Source organism: Setaria italica, chromosome VII (genome assembly GCF_000263155.2).
Source record: "Setaria italica strain Yugu1 chromosome VII, Setaria_italica_v2.0, whole genome shotgun sequence".
NCBI lineage: Eukaryota > Viridiplantae > Streptophyta > Magnoliopsida > Poales > Poaceae > Setaria > Setaria italica.
In genome coordinates this window covers 35,273,663-35,290,934 of record NC_028456.1, presented here as the reverse complement: position 1 = coordinate 35,290,934, position 17,272 = coordinate 35,273,663, and the positions used below count along the sequence as shown (strand labels likewise).

The window sequence follows — 17,272 nt, the reverse complement described above, 5'->3', positions numbered from 1 at the left end:
TTGAGTATCGGGTGGGAGCTCCACCCTTTAGTACCCCATGACCTTTAGTACCGGGTGGAGCCCCCACCCGGTACTAAAGGGGATCACGAGGGTCTTATTGGAAGACCCGGTACTAATGTTAGCACTAGTATCGAACCAAAAAATGACGGGTACTAAACCTTGGAACGGGAGGTCATTTTTTAAGCAGTGAGGAGACTAACCAACCAATGGTGCTGGCCACCATGCCGGCACCAATGGCAGGAACCTGGGCTGGGCCACCGACCGCTGGAAGACGGGTGCCTGGAGCACAACCAGGCCATGTAGCAGCACCGACGACAGCAGGAAGGCTGCCTCAGGCGCCTAGAGCACCAGCGTCTAGATCCCCGCCGACTCGCCTCCGGCTCTAAGCCCCAGCGTGGAGCAAAAGCGACGCTCGGATAGGAAAGAGAAGGTTCAAACATCGATTTTGCCACTGTAACAGCCGATGCTGAGTAAAAAAACAGGCATCGAAGCTTGGACTTTCCCGATGCCAGGTTGCCCGTGAGCAAGTAGAATATTATTTTGTAAGATTCTCTCATGAACGAAGCTCACCAGAAGGAATGAATGAGCAAAACTCTAATATTTTATTTGAAGACCGAGTCCATCGAGAACAAATTGAAGTATCGTTACCATCCATGTGTCAGTTTCTTCTTCTCTTTTTTCACCCCTCGCTCCAATGGAGGTGCCAAGCTGTAAGGGGCTTCAGCCCCACGTTGGATCCGTTCCTATGGATGGGACGCATTTTTGTGTGAGCTCATTTGCGAGAGGTCGATTTTTGTCCGACGCCCACGCTCCCCGTGCACGGGTCCCACAGTTGCCTTATCTTCCTACCCCTTCCCCTTTTTTCTTTTTCATCTCTTTCTTCCACCCGAGATCCACCCCTTCCTCAACCCTCACCCCTCCCACTCTCTCAACTCTCTCAGATCCGGCGTAGGTGTCGGCTCCTGACGGCGCCCTGACGAGCTCACAGGTCGGCGAGCCCCCAGGTAGCCCTTCCCCTTTTTTCTTTTTCATTCTCTTTCTTCCACCCGAGATCCACCCCTTCCTCAACCCTCAACCCTCACCCCTCCCACTCTCTCAGATCCGGTGTAGGTGTCGGCTCCTGGCGGCGCCCTGACGAGCTCACAGGTCGGCGAGCCCCCAGGTAGTGCGTTGCCTGCTGGTGCCGGCCTGTGGGAGCGACAACGTTCAAGGCGAGCTTCCCACGTTGGTAGGAGCGGATGCCCGATGATGAGCTCCATAAGTAGCGGGCAGACCAGTGATGCGCGGAGGCTGGTGATGCGCGGACCTGCTACGTGCAGAGGTGGGCGGGACGAGCAGGACCGAGCCCCGCGCTTCTCGTGTGGGACAACGACGGGGCCATGGCGTGCGGCTTCAGCGGAGCGAGCGGCCACGGTGGAGCGGCAGCGCGGGTGGCTGGAGCAGCGGCCGCCGACAAGCGTCGCGCTGCGAGGGTGGTGGCGAGCTCTACAAGCTTTTTTTTTTCCTTTTTTGTTTCAATTTTTTTGTCAACTTTTGTTCTGAATTTTTTGTATAACTTTTTTTCAATATTTTTTTGGCTTTGTTCTGAATTTTTTTTATAAGTTTTTTTCTAAATTTTTGCAGGTTTTTTAAAGCCTTTGTTCTTTTTTTTTGGCTTGAAGTTTTTTTTTCTGGTTTTTGCCCATTTTTGTTTTCAAAAACTTTTTGTTCCTGAATGCTCCAAAATTTCTTGGTAACTTTTGTTTTAATTTTTTTCTTTCAAAAGTTTTGCGATCAGAATTTTTGTTTCGATTTTCTCTTAATTTTGTTTTTGAAAAAAATTGATCCATAAAGTTTGATTTTTATTTCTTATTCAAATTTTGTTCTAACTTTCTTTTCCCATATTTTTTTGTCAAGCAGCATGCGCTAAGTGCAATGGAATGGATGTGCAGGAGAAGGATCTGTGCTGATTTCTGAAAAGGAATGATGCGTAAAAAGTAGTCCAAAAAAGGATGGTTGGAGATCGACGGTAAGGTGTCCTCCTTACTGCGATCTAAACTTGATTTCCTCGATCCGGAGGGAGGAAGGTGTGGTGAAGAAATGAAGATTCGCTCCCAATGTTAAAATCGGTAGTTTATCACATCTTGGTGCGAGTATGGATCTTGTTTTCCTGCATGCATGCGATCCAATTTCTCTATTTTTTTCTTTTTTTATCTATGGACACTTGCTGACATAGAAGGTTGGGACTGCCTTACCCGTTGCTTAGTTTCTGAAAAGGAATGATGCGTAAAAAGTAGTCCAAAAAAGGATGGTTGGAGATTGACGGTAAGGTGTTCTCCTTACCCGGAGGGAGGAAGGTGTGGTGAAGAAACGAAGATTTGCTCCTAATGTTAAAATCGGTAGTTTATCACATATGGGTGCGAGCGTGGATCTTGTTTTCCTGTATGCATGCGATCCAATTTCTCTATTTTTTTTACTTTTTCTATCTATGGACACTTGCTGACGTAGAAGGTTGGGACTGCCTTACCCGTTGCTTACTGTACTGCCAGCCAGCGAATTAAAGACGGAAGAGAGGGAACGGTTTCTTGGTCGAGAAAGGAAGTCTACGCACGGTTCCAGCCTTCCAGGACGTAAGCCTCTACCGCTTCACCGTTGTGGCGAGGCCATTGTCGTCTCCACCGCGTGGGTCCAACCTGGCACACGCCGCCCGAGTTCCCTGTCATTGCTGAACCACGCGTGCCCCGCTGCCGGCCGTCGAAGCCTTGCCGCGCGCCCGGGACGGTCCTCCACCTCTGTTGCCCGCAGGAGGCCCGCCCGCCGCCCGGGCTCGTCCCCGCTGCTTGCCGGCTCGCCGCGGCCTCTCACCGTCGGCCCCGCCGAAATCGCCGTCGCCACGCGCCATCGGTTCTGCCGCTCGCGTGCTCATCCGATCCGCGGCCCGGCTGCGCCCCGCCTGGCCACTGCCACCCGGCCGCGACACACCACCGGCCTTCTCCTCCGGCAAAATCTATAAACCAATCGCTTCCTGCACGAGAGCTCGATTTAAGTTCGAAGAGCAGGCCTCCATAAACCATTGTGTGCATAAGGTTTTTGGGCCGCCAAGCTCGTGTTCGTCGTCCCTTCGTCAAGTCGCTTCACTTTGTCGAGTTATATCTTCCGAAAAGCAGCACATCTGATGCATTCAGCACTGGTTCCACTTCAAGGTACAATAATTCTCTGGCCTCGTTGCTCGTTGTTAGAAATGTTCTATTCGTTTCACCCCAATCATGATTTATCGTGTCATTATGTTTTTTAAGATAATGTATCGTGTCATTATGTGGGTTAATAAACACAAAATGGGCCGAATTCCAACAGCCCTTGGCAGCCGCCGCAGCCGCATTATCGTTAGAATCTCCTTCGAGCAATGCTCGCTGGCTTCCAAGCCCTCGACGCTGCAGATCGGCAGGAAGTGGCCGGAGCTCCAGGGCGCCCGCGACTGGGAAGGCCTCCTGAGCCCGCTCGACGGCACGCTCCGTGGCGAGCTGCTTCGGTACGGCGAGTTCGTACGCGCGGCCTATGCCAGCTTTGACTTCGACGGCGGCGCCCCGTCGTACGGCTCATGCCGGTTCCCGAGCCGCTCCCTGCTGCTCCGCGCCGGGTTGCCGGAGACCGGCTACCAGGTCACTCGCCTCCTCCACGCGGCGTCCACCCCAGCGCCGGCCTGGCTGTCGCCGTGCAGCTCGAGCTACATTGGGTACATCGCGGTGTGCGATGACGAGGGCGAGATCGAGCGCCTCGGCCGCCGCGACGTCGTGATCGCGTACCGCGGCATCACGACGTTCAGCGAGTGGGTCGACAGCTTCAAGTCCAATCTTACCCGGCTGCCGACCGCTGTGGCGCGGTGGAGCAACGCCGGCGAGGAGGAGGAGGAGCCGATGGTGGAGAGAGGATTCTGGAGCCTCTTCACCGCGCCAGGCGAGGCGCACAGCAGCCTGCAGCAGCAGGTGCTCGACGAGGTGCGGCGGATCATCCACGAGTACGGCGGCGAGAGCATGCCGCCGCGCAGCATCACGATCGCCGGGCACAGCCTCGGCGCGGCGCTCGCGGTTCTCTCGGTCTACGAGATCACGTGCCAACAATGGAGCGACGACGCGCCGCCGATGGTGACGGCCGTGTCGTTCGGCGGGCCGCGCGTGGGTAACGCGGTGTTCCGGCGGAGGCTGGAGGAGAGCGGCGGCAAGGTGCTCCGTGTCGTGAACTCGAACGACATTGTGACCAAGGTGCCTGGGTTCCCCGTCAACGACGATGATTGCTGCATCCCAGGCGGCGAGCCGGCGAAGCGGAATGTGGCGAGGGTGCCGAGGTGGCTGGTCTCCAAGATGGGGTGGGGGTACAGCGACGTGGGGCGCGAGCTGAGGCTGAGCAGCCAGGATTCGGCGCCCAACGTGGTGGCGGCGCATGACCTCGACTGTTACCTCAAGCTCGTGGCTGCCTGCACAGATTAGGCAATGACGTGTTACCTCAAGCTTCAGATAAGGTACGGGTACGAAAGGGTACGTCATTCCCCTTTGTTCCATTGCACTGAGTGAGCAATAAATGATAACCCGATAGTATACTATTTCTTTTATCTTATTTTTTTACCTATGTGAAAGTCCGATAGCATATTGTCCCAAGCTATCGCCACGAAAAATAATAGTTCACGTTGCAAAGTCTTGAACCATCGTTCTGAATTTTTGTATCGGGAACTTGAAACGTACCAGGAACTTGGTAATACTCTTGTACGTGGCTGCACTAGTATAACAATGTAGGATATGCTAATTAAGCTAGTGATCAGTTTAAATTAACATGAATGTCTTAGGCTGGATCTGTGAGTAGCGTGGCCAGTCTTTTGTTGTTGATGGCTGGAGTCACGGCGGGACAGGAAACCCAAGACGACGACGACAGGAGGTGAGGGCGGGCGGGCGACGCACGCAGACGGAGTGCACCATGTACGTGCAGGATTTCGATGCTCGAGGACTAGCTCTGGAACCCAGAAAGACGGATGACAAGAATGCCTTGCAGTCTACCTTAAATGGTCGGCAACCTGCAGCCTCAGATTTGTTGGTTTGGTTTCTGTTTCTACGTGAGGTGCCATCGAAAGGGTGGTGTTGTTTATCTTCATACATGAAAGCAAACTGACAACCAGGGCACATATTCTGGGCATTCGGAAGGAGAGCAGTAGCAGTGTAGCACATAGTACAAGTCTGGAAAAGATGATCTCCAGAATCAGCAAGAGCAGCGCGTTAAATCAAACAGTATTCGGCAGCACCTCCTTATCCTTAAAACATATACAAACAGATTTCTTCCATAGCATCAGCAAGAGTCAAGGACATATATTTCATACCAGCCACCTTAAACAAAAGCTCAGCAACTCAGCTGGCAGCTAAACATGGCACTGTAACTATTGGCGCATTTTACACTTTCTGCCACGAGGACCGAGAAATGAACTACATCAGCCGCGTTGCTTCTTCGCGCTAGGTAAATCATCATCGTAATGGCCGCCATCATCCGTTCCATCTTTCTCGCCCTTCTTCCTAGCAAGGATCTTGTTGATCTTGTGGAGATCATTAGTGAGCTTCTGGTCCTTGTTCTGCTTCCTCGTCTTCCTGCCGTCCTGCATCTTCACCCCAAACTGGAAGGCGGCCTTCGGCATGGCTTCTTTCTGATCATTGTATGTCGCCCACTCCTCTTCCGTCTCAAAGTCCCACCTATGTAGACGCCCCTTGGCCTGCTCAATACAGAGATATTCCAAACAATACCAGGGATGAGACGTTCTGTACTATTTTCACAACAGATTTGATCGTGGACTTAAGCAAGCCATTTTAAACCAAAAGCTACAAGTACGGCCCCCAAGCAATGACTGTTTGTATTAGTAGACATCAGAACATGTAATTGCTAAACAAGCAGAATAGATCAGTTCAACAGTTTTGGGATTATGCTCAACACCAGACTGAACAGTTAACAAAAAGTGATAAGAACAGCACGAACATTAATTTCTAGAATATTCAAATCAATAATAAGAAAAAAAAGTAAGCTGCAGAAATCAGTTATCAGTCCCTGCAATCTAATTATGCATGCAATATTTCGAAATAATTTCACTTACCCGTCCACCCATATCCATCTTTGATAAATCATCTTCATCATCGCTCCCTGCAATCTCATTATGATACTCCTGGTAACCAGGATAACACTCTGAGTAGCTATCTGAAATAAAATTTGGATCTTTCTCCCGGGCATCTTTTTCCCTCAGCTGATTAAGCCTTTGGTCGTCACGTTTGAAAACAGAACCTAGACCCCGATCCTTGTCTGCTTGAGTCATGAACCTAGGATCCTGGGCTATACTAGGATCAGCTAACACATCATATTCCTGAGTGCTTTGTTGCACGAACTGTTCTGGATAACCCATCTGCTGTTCTGCATACGCATAGCCTGACCAATCGCCTTGATATCCAGCTGCTACCATTTGGGCTTGAACAGCATCATACCCACTCTGACACCAGAAAAGACATTAAGTATTGACCAAGACGGATAAAGTATAGAATAAACTGGAAACAGTTTATAGAAGCTGCCTTTGCCATGAATATGGATAAGTAATAAATGAATTGTTAGCCTCTTAACATTCAACGTGCATTCTCCAGAAAAAAAAAATTCAACGTGCATGGTTCAGATTATACAGGTATCCATCAGAACCAAAGTCATAGAACATCTATAGGCTTACCGGCTGTTGCCAAGCTTGAGCAGGTTCAGATGGTGGTACTGGGCCATACATGGGTTCTGTGAAATAGGACTGCTTCTGATGGTTATGTGGGGATTCATCCATATCCTCAGAAACAGGGCTCTGGCTCATTTCCTTATTAGGAACAGTATAGTCAACTCCATCTCCAATGAAAATGTCATCATCATCAGCTCTAGAAATAGGAACAGGTTGTTTCTCCTTTCCATTGAAATTATCATTCCGAGCGGGTGGTGGCGGCGGCGGCGGCATATTCTTTTCTGATTGGTGCTTCAGAGCAGAACCGTTAGTTTGTGAGGGTTTTACTGCCTCATCATAATCACCACTTGCCAAATTGTTCTTCCCTGCGTTAGTAAACATAAAAAATTAACAAGATATGTAATCCATCAAGCCCCTGAAGATAATCCCTCAAAGAATACTAGAGGTACATAGAAATAAAGTATCCTGGCAAGAGTAGTTATACTTTTCTATATCACTAAAATATAAATACTCTTAGTTCTTCCAGACAAATCACATAAGCATATTTTCTTATGTATTTACCAAGAAAGTTTTCCTGTTCTCGGTTCTCATTCATCTAGTAAAGCACTCAATTTCATTTTGCGGTAACACACCTTTTGAGTCTCTTTCCTTTTTCTTTTTCTTTAAGACCTTCCCTGATGATCCAAGTCGAAGGTATGTCATAATTTTAGCAATCCTGTCAAGTACAGAGCCATCCACACTGACAGTTACCATCTCCTGCAGAAGTAAGAAGATCATTGAGAAAGAAAACTCACAGGACATTTAATATGTACATGGTCATCATATTGCCATAATACCTCTGGAACAGGGCAATCAGCTTTGCTCCTATGAAGAGTTGTAGGAATATCATTGGTGAGTCCCTCCTCCTAATTGAATTAAAAGAAGATAATTAATACGCTCACTAAACGAAATCTTTGAAAAAAACAGAGATAATATGATACAACAAAAGTTGTTATGCAAACAGAATAAAAAAATATAATGGCTATTTCATGTGAATAGGCTATGCTGACACGTTTACACTATTTTTCTAAGAAAATCTTTGGAAAGGATATATCTAGCAAACCAAAACATCATGCATCCCAACAATGAGCTGCTGATAAATCCTGGCTCTCCCTAACGGACCGTGAATAGAGTATGTACTGTGTGTTGCAATTATGAAGCCATGATGCATTGCAATGACAATCAATTTCGCATGAAGCATGAATCATGCCATCAGAGTTACAAAACATATTAACTATACATGAATATAAAGGATGATAACAAAATCAAAAGACTATTCAGTTCCAAAGTGAGAACTTCAGAAAACTGGTTGAAGTTCTGCACTTCAGGTGATGAGCGGAGAAACAGGTAAATAGTGCTCATCATAGAACAAAACATAATTATGCATTTCGTATACTGTGAAAGGTAACAGGATAATCATGGCAGAGGCATGTTGACTTCTCAGAATAAAAAAGACTTAAACATGAAATGTCAAAATCTTTTAAGAACAATATGATAACCTAATTTAACTTTGACATTTATACCCATATAACTTGTCTGTCAGTACTGACGAGAGATGAAAAATACAAGAATGTATGCATCTGGTCGTTTTAGTGGAGAAAAATAGGAGTATGGTTTCCAATTTATAATAAATGGTTAATCTGGATGTATTATGACCACCTCCATTATGCAACTGAAGCACATGAAAGCAAGGAATCTTTAAGGGCATCACCATATTGTAAATAAATGACATCCGACCAGGGAGAAACAATTCATTCTCTTTTATTATGCTTTGTGGCTTTATGATCCATTGGTAGACAGACTGCGATCAACAAAGAATGGCAATCAATACTCATGTTATATTAGGTAACTTAACATATGAAGAAATAAAATAATTCACTGATAAACTAAAAAAATCTACTTTTGCAGCTGCAGTGCGGAAGGAGACTGCCTGATCTTCTTTTGTCGCCCTGTACAATAAAAGTGAAAGATATGTATTATGCTCCCAAAGCCTATGAGGGTGTTCATTTTTTATGGTTGCATCTGTAATCGAGGGAGGTAAAAATGTATGAAATTTCATTGTAACCCAGAGTAGTGCTAATGATGCACAGGAAATGGTATTTGACTGAGATAATGTTTAAATGTGTCCCATTATTGGTTGTACAACATGAATAAGACCCTACATGAATCTCACCTCAGTTGCAGATAATGGCTTCAGGAAGATAAGCCTGTAAAGTTATAAAACACTACAAGATATGCAAACGCAAAATTACATGAGGCAGAACCAACTTTTATCTCAATTTACAGGAATATGAAATTTATCAACAGAGACTTTTTCAAAATTCAAATGGGAGGAAAGTGGATCTTCCGTAAGTTACTCCAAAAAATAAAGGTAGCCCAATAAAGTCAATCCAGATGATTCTGTCATGATGGAACAATTTTTGTACCATTGGTTTGCTTTCTGTAGACAGTCACTAATTCGCTATTATGGGCATATTGCAGCATTTGAAATGAAAGCTGGATCTCATAACTTTTTAAAACACTTACTGTAACAATCACTTAGGGAAAGGTATGATAACATGACATAGAGCTCAAACTACACTATGGTGGAGTACCTTGACTTTGCATCCTTCCCATCCTCTGCATCAGGCTTCTTTTCAATTTCACTTCGTACTTTGTGAAGTAGAGCATAGTCCAAGCCTTTAACCAAATGTGTATGCTCCAAATCACCTTACAAGCATAGCATGGAAATGAAATGTCAGTCAAAGAGTAGTTCAGAACAGCATTTGAGTCACTATATCCACATTAATATATAATGTCACCTTCCATACATTTCTTTTCAATTACAAGAATTAAAAAAACAATTTGGAGGACTGCATATGACTGATTGATTAGGTCAAAGGATCAAGCTGGTGTTCACTCTTTATATTTCATTTTGAGAAAATTATGTTCTAGAATATTGGACATAGGGCATTTACCAAACATAGAAGACCATGTCAAACAATTCTCATTTTCACAGAAGTCGTGATTTGGATAGCTCATGAACTGGTATACCCGCTTATTCATTTACATAAAATGCCATCGAAATTAGAGGTAATAAATAGACATGGACCTTATCCCATAAAAAGGAATTATTTCCTTCAAGAAAGTATAGCATCACATAACCAACCTCCGAGATATTTGCTTTTCTCAATTGAAATCTTGTGTGCATCTGCCAGCCTATAACACAAACATTGCAGAAATTAGAATTCCAGACAAAATACTAGCATAATAGGAATAATTAAATCCATTCTTGTATAAAACTAAGCACAAATGGAAGTGCCAGAAAAATGAAGCATGAGATCTATTACCTCAAATCCGTCCCAGGAGGTGCCACAGCATGAAATGAACCAAGCTCCGTGGGTTCATAGTCTGGGTTTTGATCTTCACGACGCTCCTTAGCACGATCACGATACCTGGGTGTCTCTGGTTCTTCTTTTTTCTCCTCTCTGAATGGGAAACAAGAGAGATTTAGGTTTGTCAAATCACTTGCAATAGGTTAACATGAGTCTTATTTAGGAGCTACCTGTAGTTTGCACCTAACTTGGCTTTATCACTTGCTATTTTTACATTATTACACATTATTAAACATATCCTAAAAAGCTGAAGCGTTTATGAATTCTGTCCAAGACTCCCTCAGAATGTAGGATCCTGCATATTTTCAGAGCTCCCTGTAGTTCAGCAAGTTTAACGTGGTTCCTCTGCCGCTCGTGATACTTAAGCAAAAAAGAAATTCATGAAGATGGGTAGTGTTTTACGGACACACATAATGGCAGCGATTTGTGCTTTTCTAAAAGGGTACAGTAATTGAAAAATCACCACCTAGATCCATGTAGCATAGCAGTCCGACTAGGTGACTGTAGGTTTATAAGCTGAGAGAAAAAGAATCAGGTGGAATTGCTCATTATGGTTCCAGACACTATTGCAACCAAGTTACAAACGACAGTAACTAGACCCTCAGGACTTGCGATTTACTGAATAATTTGTGTGCACTGTACTTATCAGAAATGTGAAACACAGATAAGCTGTCCCCTTTCAAGTCTGCATCAAAAGTTCGTTCCAAAAGCCAATAAACAGATATACGTGGAGGATTACTGAAACAAGAACGGACTATGTTCCTTATTTCTCAGAGAGACAGCTTGTAATCTATTTGAAATCACTTGGCACTAAGAAATGCGAGACCAAATAAGAGAGAAAGGATTCGTGGAGTGCTTACTTCCGCCGCATCATCTTCTCCTTATAGTAGTTCTTCTTCGACGACATCTTGTCTGTCTAGACTGTATCCCTACAAACCCAGGTCAGGGGGGATTAGAGACTTGAAGACGAGATTGTTACAAATCCAGCTCACAATCTCAGGGTTCCAACTCGGCGAGACGGCCTAGTGGTTCACGCTCGAGGAGCTACAGCCTACAGCAGCAGATGGCGGGAGCGAGACGACGGAGGCGGGGACAGAAGCCGGCGGCGGCGGAGTGCAGCGCGGCGGGAAGGGAGCTGGCGGAGGAAGGGCGGAGAAATCCGGTGGTAAACGCGAGAGGTGGGGGATACAGCGGCGCCGCTTGGAGATGGGAGGAGGCTAGAGGGCCTGCGGACGGCGGACGGCGGACGGCGGCGGCGCACCGGTGCCGGAGTGACTCGATTTCGCTCTCTCTTTAAGGATGAAAACGGACGGAAAAAATCCCGTTTCCGCCCGTCCGTTTTTCTACGTTTGTGCCATATTTTTATTATACGAAAACGGGCCGGAAAAATATGGGAACCGGATAGGAACTGGGATGAGGGTGACCGGGAAATGGTGGAGGGTATATCTGACCGTATTTGCGGACCCGTTTTCAACCGAGATGATTCCGTATTTATCCTTTTTGATAGGCTTAATATCACACTTCTTTACTCACTCAGGTAAGGTCTCGACCCAACGTGCTCAAGATGCCCACGAACGAGGGTCGAGCTTCAACAAGACTGCGCATGCATGGGCAGCGGGGCAGGAGGTTCATGCGTGAGCAGCAGTGCTACATGTGATGACAGGAGCCTGCTACGTGGGCAGCGGGGCAGGAGCCTGCTGGCCTAGGCATCTTACAGGTTTATATTATACTAGTACAATCGCGCATACAAGTATTATGTGCAACAACGATACTGCTTTAATGTACTGGTGTATGTTTATATGCATGCGTAATGTGTATGGAAACGTGCATCCCGATATATGATTCCAATTCCTGACCGTTTTCGTTGTATTTCCATCCGCAATTTTTTGTTTTCGTACACCCGTGTATCCTAGTTCCCGACCCGCTCCCGCTCCCGCTCCCGATGAAAAAAATACGGTAACAGACGTGGTTAAGGGATTTTTCCTCTCATTCCCGTGGCTCTGGTTCCCGCGGGGACACACAAGAGAGCGTCGGAGGGGATTGAGATTCTCTGTGTAAGAGTCATCCAACGACACGTACGCTGGATCAAGATGGGACGGCCCAAATCAGAAGAGTCGGATATCCTGACAAATTGTCGATGCTTCAATTAGGATGCATGGCAACCCATTTGCTACAGGAAAAGATTGTACACGTCGCACGTGTGTTTTAATCAGTATAAGCTCGCACGTTACACATTGGTGGAGTCCGAAAAGATAACCCTTTGGTTGGTAAATGTACAGGTGGATACATGTTCAGCAAACTTGAGAAAATACTCTGCTTCCACCGTGGCAGGACCTCTCATAGTTTAACCTCGCCCGTCATGCAGTTGCTGTTACTGCCCATTTGGACACAATGGCGAGATAGCAGACGGACGAGGACGAGCAGATGTTCTGCTGTCAGGTGTGCAATCATGTTCAGGATCGGAACTCGTACGCATCGCGCAATGACCAGTCTGCAGCCATCATCTTTGCTTATACAGTACCCTTTCGAGCAAAGGAGTATTTGCCTAAATGCTAGACAAGTCTGAAATAATGGAGTATTAAGTAGTACTATCTCAAGTAAACTAAACTTGAGGTTCAGACAACAAAAACAAGCAGTAAACACGACTGGAGGGAGTATGTACATGGGAGGCATGAGCAACCACCAGAAATCTACCATTACGGGAGTTGCTTATTCTGAACATAATTCATTTCCTATTTTTCAGGTTGGATGCTCATGTTGCATAGTACAATTGGTCTCTGCCTAGCTTTGGGGAAGCCAAGAACACTGTAATTTATTCACTTCATAAGAAAACATATCTTCTCAGTACAATTGGTTTGATCTAAACTCCATGCGAAAAATGCCCAGTAGGAGGCCTAAGCATCATAGAGTTTGCCTACATTTCCTATGTTAAAGATAAAACAGAGTAATATACTACTTTAACTTTTCTCGATGTACCGATGTATGTTGCGAAGTTTACTAAAGAAGCCTGAACAATCTTAGGACAGGAAGCACTGTGAGCGGATAATCAGTCCTTTGCATCCATTATTCCACCTGAAGTAACCTGGAAAACGTGCTGTTGATCAAGGGAAACAAAATTTCTAGGCATCGGATTGCTAATTCTAATTTGTATCATCTGAAGCTTTCAGTCATTGCAGTCACCAGTTAACAGGTTAAGTTCACTATCACAAGAGTTTGCTATGCAAGTCTAAGCAAAGGTAGTTTAGCTAGATTTTAGCAAGCTGTGAAATTAAAGCAATCAGTAGCACGAGCAGTAAACATGAATATCATCAAAGCAAAAGGATATTGCTTCTCCCTCAGGAAGGTTAGGGGCATCGAAAATCTTGCAGACACGTTGTTCGCCTTTGCCTTTCCTCAGCATCAATCTGATGGTGGCAGCGTGTGCCAACACGTGGCCGCCTGCTGGCTTCTTTGGATCACTTATGAACATGCCACCACCTGGATCAGCAATCACTGGAACACAAAAGGAGGCACCTTATAATTTGAAGTTCATTATCAATAAACTCTTGGAATGCAGAGCTAATAAATAGAACAGCTCACCTTGGTTGGTGATGTACACTGCAACATTGAACTCCTCAGCAATCTTGGTAAGGCGGGACAGCATCTGTGCTAACTTTTGCTGCAATTTCATAGTAGACACCCATAAGCAAGAAGATAAAATGGCACCCTTCAACATTTTACAAACTGCCAACTGTCATCAACATTAACTGACGATAATACCTGACGCTCTGCAAGTTCACCCCTGCCACTAAAATCAACACGGAATAGTGCAATCACAGAATCCACAATCTGTTTCCAGGACAAAAGAAATACCACATCAGCACAATTGGTATATATGAAAAATCAATACACTTACAGTTTCATGCCTACCAGAAGCCTGAAAGGTTCTTCAGCCATCTTGGCAGCAAGGCCCAGGAGCAAGTTGTACTGGTGTTCGTAGGTGTATGCACGAGCATATATGATCTAACCAGAAACAGACGTAAAATTAAACAAACAGATTAGTCTATTAGTCATGAATGGGTTAGCAGAAACTAGAAATGTTAATGCATGGAATTCATACATTGTCAAGAACAGCGTTGGCATCCATCCCAAATCTCTCAGCAATTGGCACAATACGTTCAGGTCGGCTGAAAACTTCATTAAGGAAACAGTTTGGAGAGAATAGGAATAAAAATATAAATCTGTTGAGACAATCAGCTTGACTAATTACTCATGCAATTCCAAAGATACAATGTTCCCTCAGTGTCAATGTAGGCAACCTTCCCATTTCCCCCATGCATGTGGATTGGAAGCTGCATTTTTCATCAAGCAGAAGTAAGAAAGCTATTCTGTTGCTTCTTTGTTTCCTCAAATTCTAGCGCTTCTATAGTTCTATGATCTATGTGCTATCAACAAAATTTGGTATGGGGGATGAACCTGAGTGGAGACACATAGAGTATGAGCTAACTGGGTCTTCCCTGACCTGCAAGACAAGCGGATGACATATATTTCAAATTAAAAAGCTAGAGCTGAACTCATAAATATAAAGAGTTACAGAAGTGCATCAAGAGCATAGATTATCACTGTGACCGTTCTCATTAAATAGTTAAGAGGTTTCTTCCATTTGCTAGTAAGGGCATGTGTATGTGTGATTGTGTGTTGTATGCAATAGAAAACTGCTCCCAGCAATAGAATACTACAAAGCATTGTTTCATATACTATCGCCTTAAAATACAGAGAGCGAGAACAGCTCAATTTCATCAATTAGTATAATAATTCACTTCACATCAAGAAAATGGTGAGAAACAATCATGTGGCTCTGTTAAAAAAGCAGAAAGCACATGTAGAAATTGCAAGATGCACTGCTAGCGATACCTCTGCAAGATGAGACCACATAAAAGCGAGGTACAGGAGGCTTTGACAGGTCGTATCATATTATCATCGACTTAAATGTTAATGAGTAATCATCTATCAACCATACATGTAAATGCTCCCGTATCATAAATATCAACCATACACGTAACACAGACTCCAGCAGCAGTAATTTAGAGGAAACGAAACATATCTACGTACCGAAACTCCCCGAATGCCTCTGTGATGCAAAGTGTTTCAATCCCTCCTTCAGATTTAGAACATGTCCATCCATTAGACTAATATAATGGCACAACTGATTACACAACAGATTTAAAAACAAGAGATATATTACCACCAAGCAGCTCGTCAAGTGCCTGGCTCCCAGTTGTAATCCGAACAACAGACTTCCGCTTCAAAATAAGCAAAAAATAAACCAAAGAGCCTTAAAGACAATACATATCAGAATTAATTGAAAGTCCTAAGCAGATTCAATAAGCAATAAACCTTTGTCTATTAGTTTGCATACTACAAGCATTGGTCATCAGACGGCACCAAACTGGTAAAATGTACACTGACTAGTAGCTTAAATCCAACTTTCTCACCTTAAGAAGGAGATCACTCCCTGTCATGAAGCCCTGGCTCTGTGACAAACAAACAAGTGAAACAACAAGGCAATTTGAGGACACAATTTCATCCAGAACTGATTGTATGGAAGTTTTAAGCAAAATCAACGTAAAGGATCACCAGAAGTTTTTCAGCTGCCTCGCAGATCTTATCAACTTTTGCTTCAGATAAACCTTTGATTCCTGTAAGGCTCTGCAAGAGGATCAGTAGATTAGAACAATATTAGCCATATATGCAGCAGTGCCACAAACAATATATCAATTTAAGCACCGTGCCAAAAAAAAAATTCAGCCAGATAAAAAAAGAGTTGGGAATTGAGATGCACGGTCCAGAACCTTCTTGGTATGCATCATCAGGCCATTGCAAGTGTAAATCCCGGCATCCTGCAGCTTCTTCACGTCTCCTGCGTTTATCCCTTGAGAGATCACTGTGCCAATAGACGCACCACAGATTAGCTTGAGTGCAGGAATTTTGCAGAGAACTCAAATTAATAGCATGTACGACACAGACGGAGAACATAACAACATGAATTCTGTTAACTCTGAAACAAATTATGAGCCCAAGCTTAAAACCCTGAGTGCCCCAAGTGCACAATTGCTAAAAAACTACGAGTATCCACAGAAAACTCCCAGGATAGAACGAGTTAATATTCGAATCCTACTGGATTTTGCTGATCATTTGACAGAACGACCTGATGAACTCAGTTTAAGGCTAACATCAGATCAACCTATGCAGAAACAACGGCAGCACACATTGATTAGAACGAACTAGCCGCAGAATTTTATTCAAAAGTGGAGAATACTAAAACCCCACGAATTTATGCGACGAAGCAACACTAGTTAATCCCCAAAACACTCGAAATTTTGGGGAAAATCAAAACGAGCGCAAAACCCAGCCACGCGCACGCAACAAAAACCAAACAAATGGCGAGACCGAGCTCAAATCGCATCAATTCACTTCGAAACAACACCAATTTAGACGGAAATTCCCCAAACCAAACCCAAAATCGCAAAGCGCGTATGCTCACGGAAGCGATCCGCCGTAACCGGGGACTGGAGCACCGATGGTAGGGTGGAAAAAACGCGCGCGCGCGGAGCGCGCACGAGATGACGAGAGCAAGTAATGCGGGAGGTGAGAAGAGGGGGGAGAGCGGGCGGCTTACGCTTGTCGATGGACTCGAAGCACTCCTCCTCCTCGTCGACCCTGTCGGGCTCCATGAGCTGGAGCTGCCCGCCCTCGTCCGCGTGCCTGGACGGCGCCATGGCTGCGAATCCGCGCGCCTGCAGTGCGATCGTAAGCCGTAGGAGAAGATAAGTTCAAGCGTCGCGAGTGCGAGACACACGAGCGGCGGCGAGAAGGGGAGCAGCGGCGGCGCGTACCTGCGGCAGGAGGCGGCGGAGGCCGCGAAGTGGGCTGGGACTTGGGAGAGAAGGAAGCGGAGGCGAGAGGGGAGAGAGAAGTGGTTGTCTCGTGTCGTGTGCCGCAGTGCCGGTTCGTGGGGTACTTGAAGGCCACTTAAGAAATGTGGAACTGAAAACAAAGCACATTTTCAAGCAGAATGCAAAAAAAATTTCAAAAAAGAAAAGAAAAGCAGAACGCAAATGCACAATGGGACCGCGCGGCCTTGGCATGGACATGGGCTGAGATTGGCGTA

The 17,272-nt window shown here is 45.3% G+C and overlaps 3 protein-coding genes across 4 annotated transcripts; 1 reads left to right on the top strand and 2 right to left on the bottom strand.

The window, feature by feature from the left end:
- Positions 1-3,314: 3,314 nt before the first annotated feature.
- LOC101778610 (phospholipase A(1) DAD1, chloroplastic) lies at positions 3,315-4,463 on the top strand. Its single transcript, XM_004978312.1, has one exon. It carries the CDS (start codon positions 3,315-3,317, stop codon positions 4,461-4,463), a length of 1,149 nt encoding a protein of 382 aa, XP_004978369.1.
- A 748-nt stretch (positions 4,464-5,211) lies between these two features.
- Positions 5,212-11,472, bottom strand: LOC101771689 (suppressor of mec-8 and unc-52 protein homolog 2). The gene is made up of 11 exons (XM_004977489.4): positions 10,983-11,472; positions 10,078-10,215; positions 9,897-9,946; positions 9,343-9,457; positions 8,649-8,697; positions 8,460-8,549; positions 7,546-7,614; positions 7,342-7,465; positions 6,716-7,074; positions 6,101-6,487; positions 5,212-5,725 (listed from the first exon to the last, which is right to left on the bottom strand). Exons 1-11 carry the CDS (start codon positions 11,027-11,029, stop codon positions 5,450-5,452), a joined length of 1,704 nt encoding a protein of 567 aa, XP_004977546.1. The 5' UTR covers positions 11,030-11,472; the 3' UTR covers positions 5,212-5,449.
- Positions 11,473-12,775: 1,303 nt separating this feature from the next.
- Positions 12,776-17,166, bottom strand: LOC101772094 (meiotic recombination protein DMC1 homolog). 2 transcript variants are annotated; one of them, XM_004977490.4, is made up of 15 exons: positions 16,998-17,166; positions 16,781-16,898; positions 15,954-16,045; positions 15,739-15,810; positions 15,597-15,635; positions 15,347-15,404; positions 15,214-15,259; positions 14,578-14,623; positions 14,392-14,453; positions 14,222-14,288; positions 14,032-14,124; positions 13,882-13,950; positions 13,702-13,780; positions 13,448-13,614; positions 12,776-13,213 (listed from the first exon to the last, which is right to left on the bottom strand). In XM_004977490.4, exons 1-15 carry the CDS (start codon positions 17,163-17,165, stop codon positions 13,169-13,171), a joined length of 1,221 nt encoding a protein of 406 aa, XP_004977547.2. In that variant the 5' UTR covers position 17,166; the 3' UTR covers positions 12,776-13,168. The 2 variants fall into 2 exon arrangements, with proteins under 2 accessions (XP_004977547.2, XP_022684373.1); XM_022828638.1 differs by lacking the exon at positions 12,776-13,213 and having other exon boundaries at positions 13,224-13,614.
- Between the last annotated feature and the right edge of the window lie 106 nt (positions 17,167-17,272).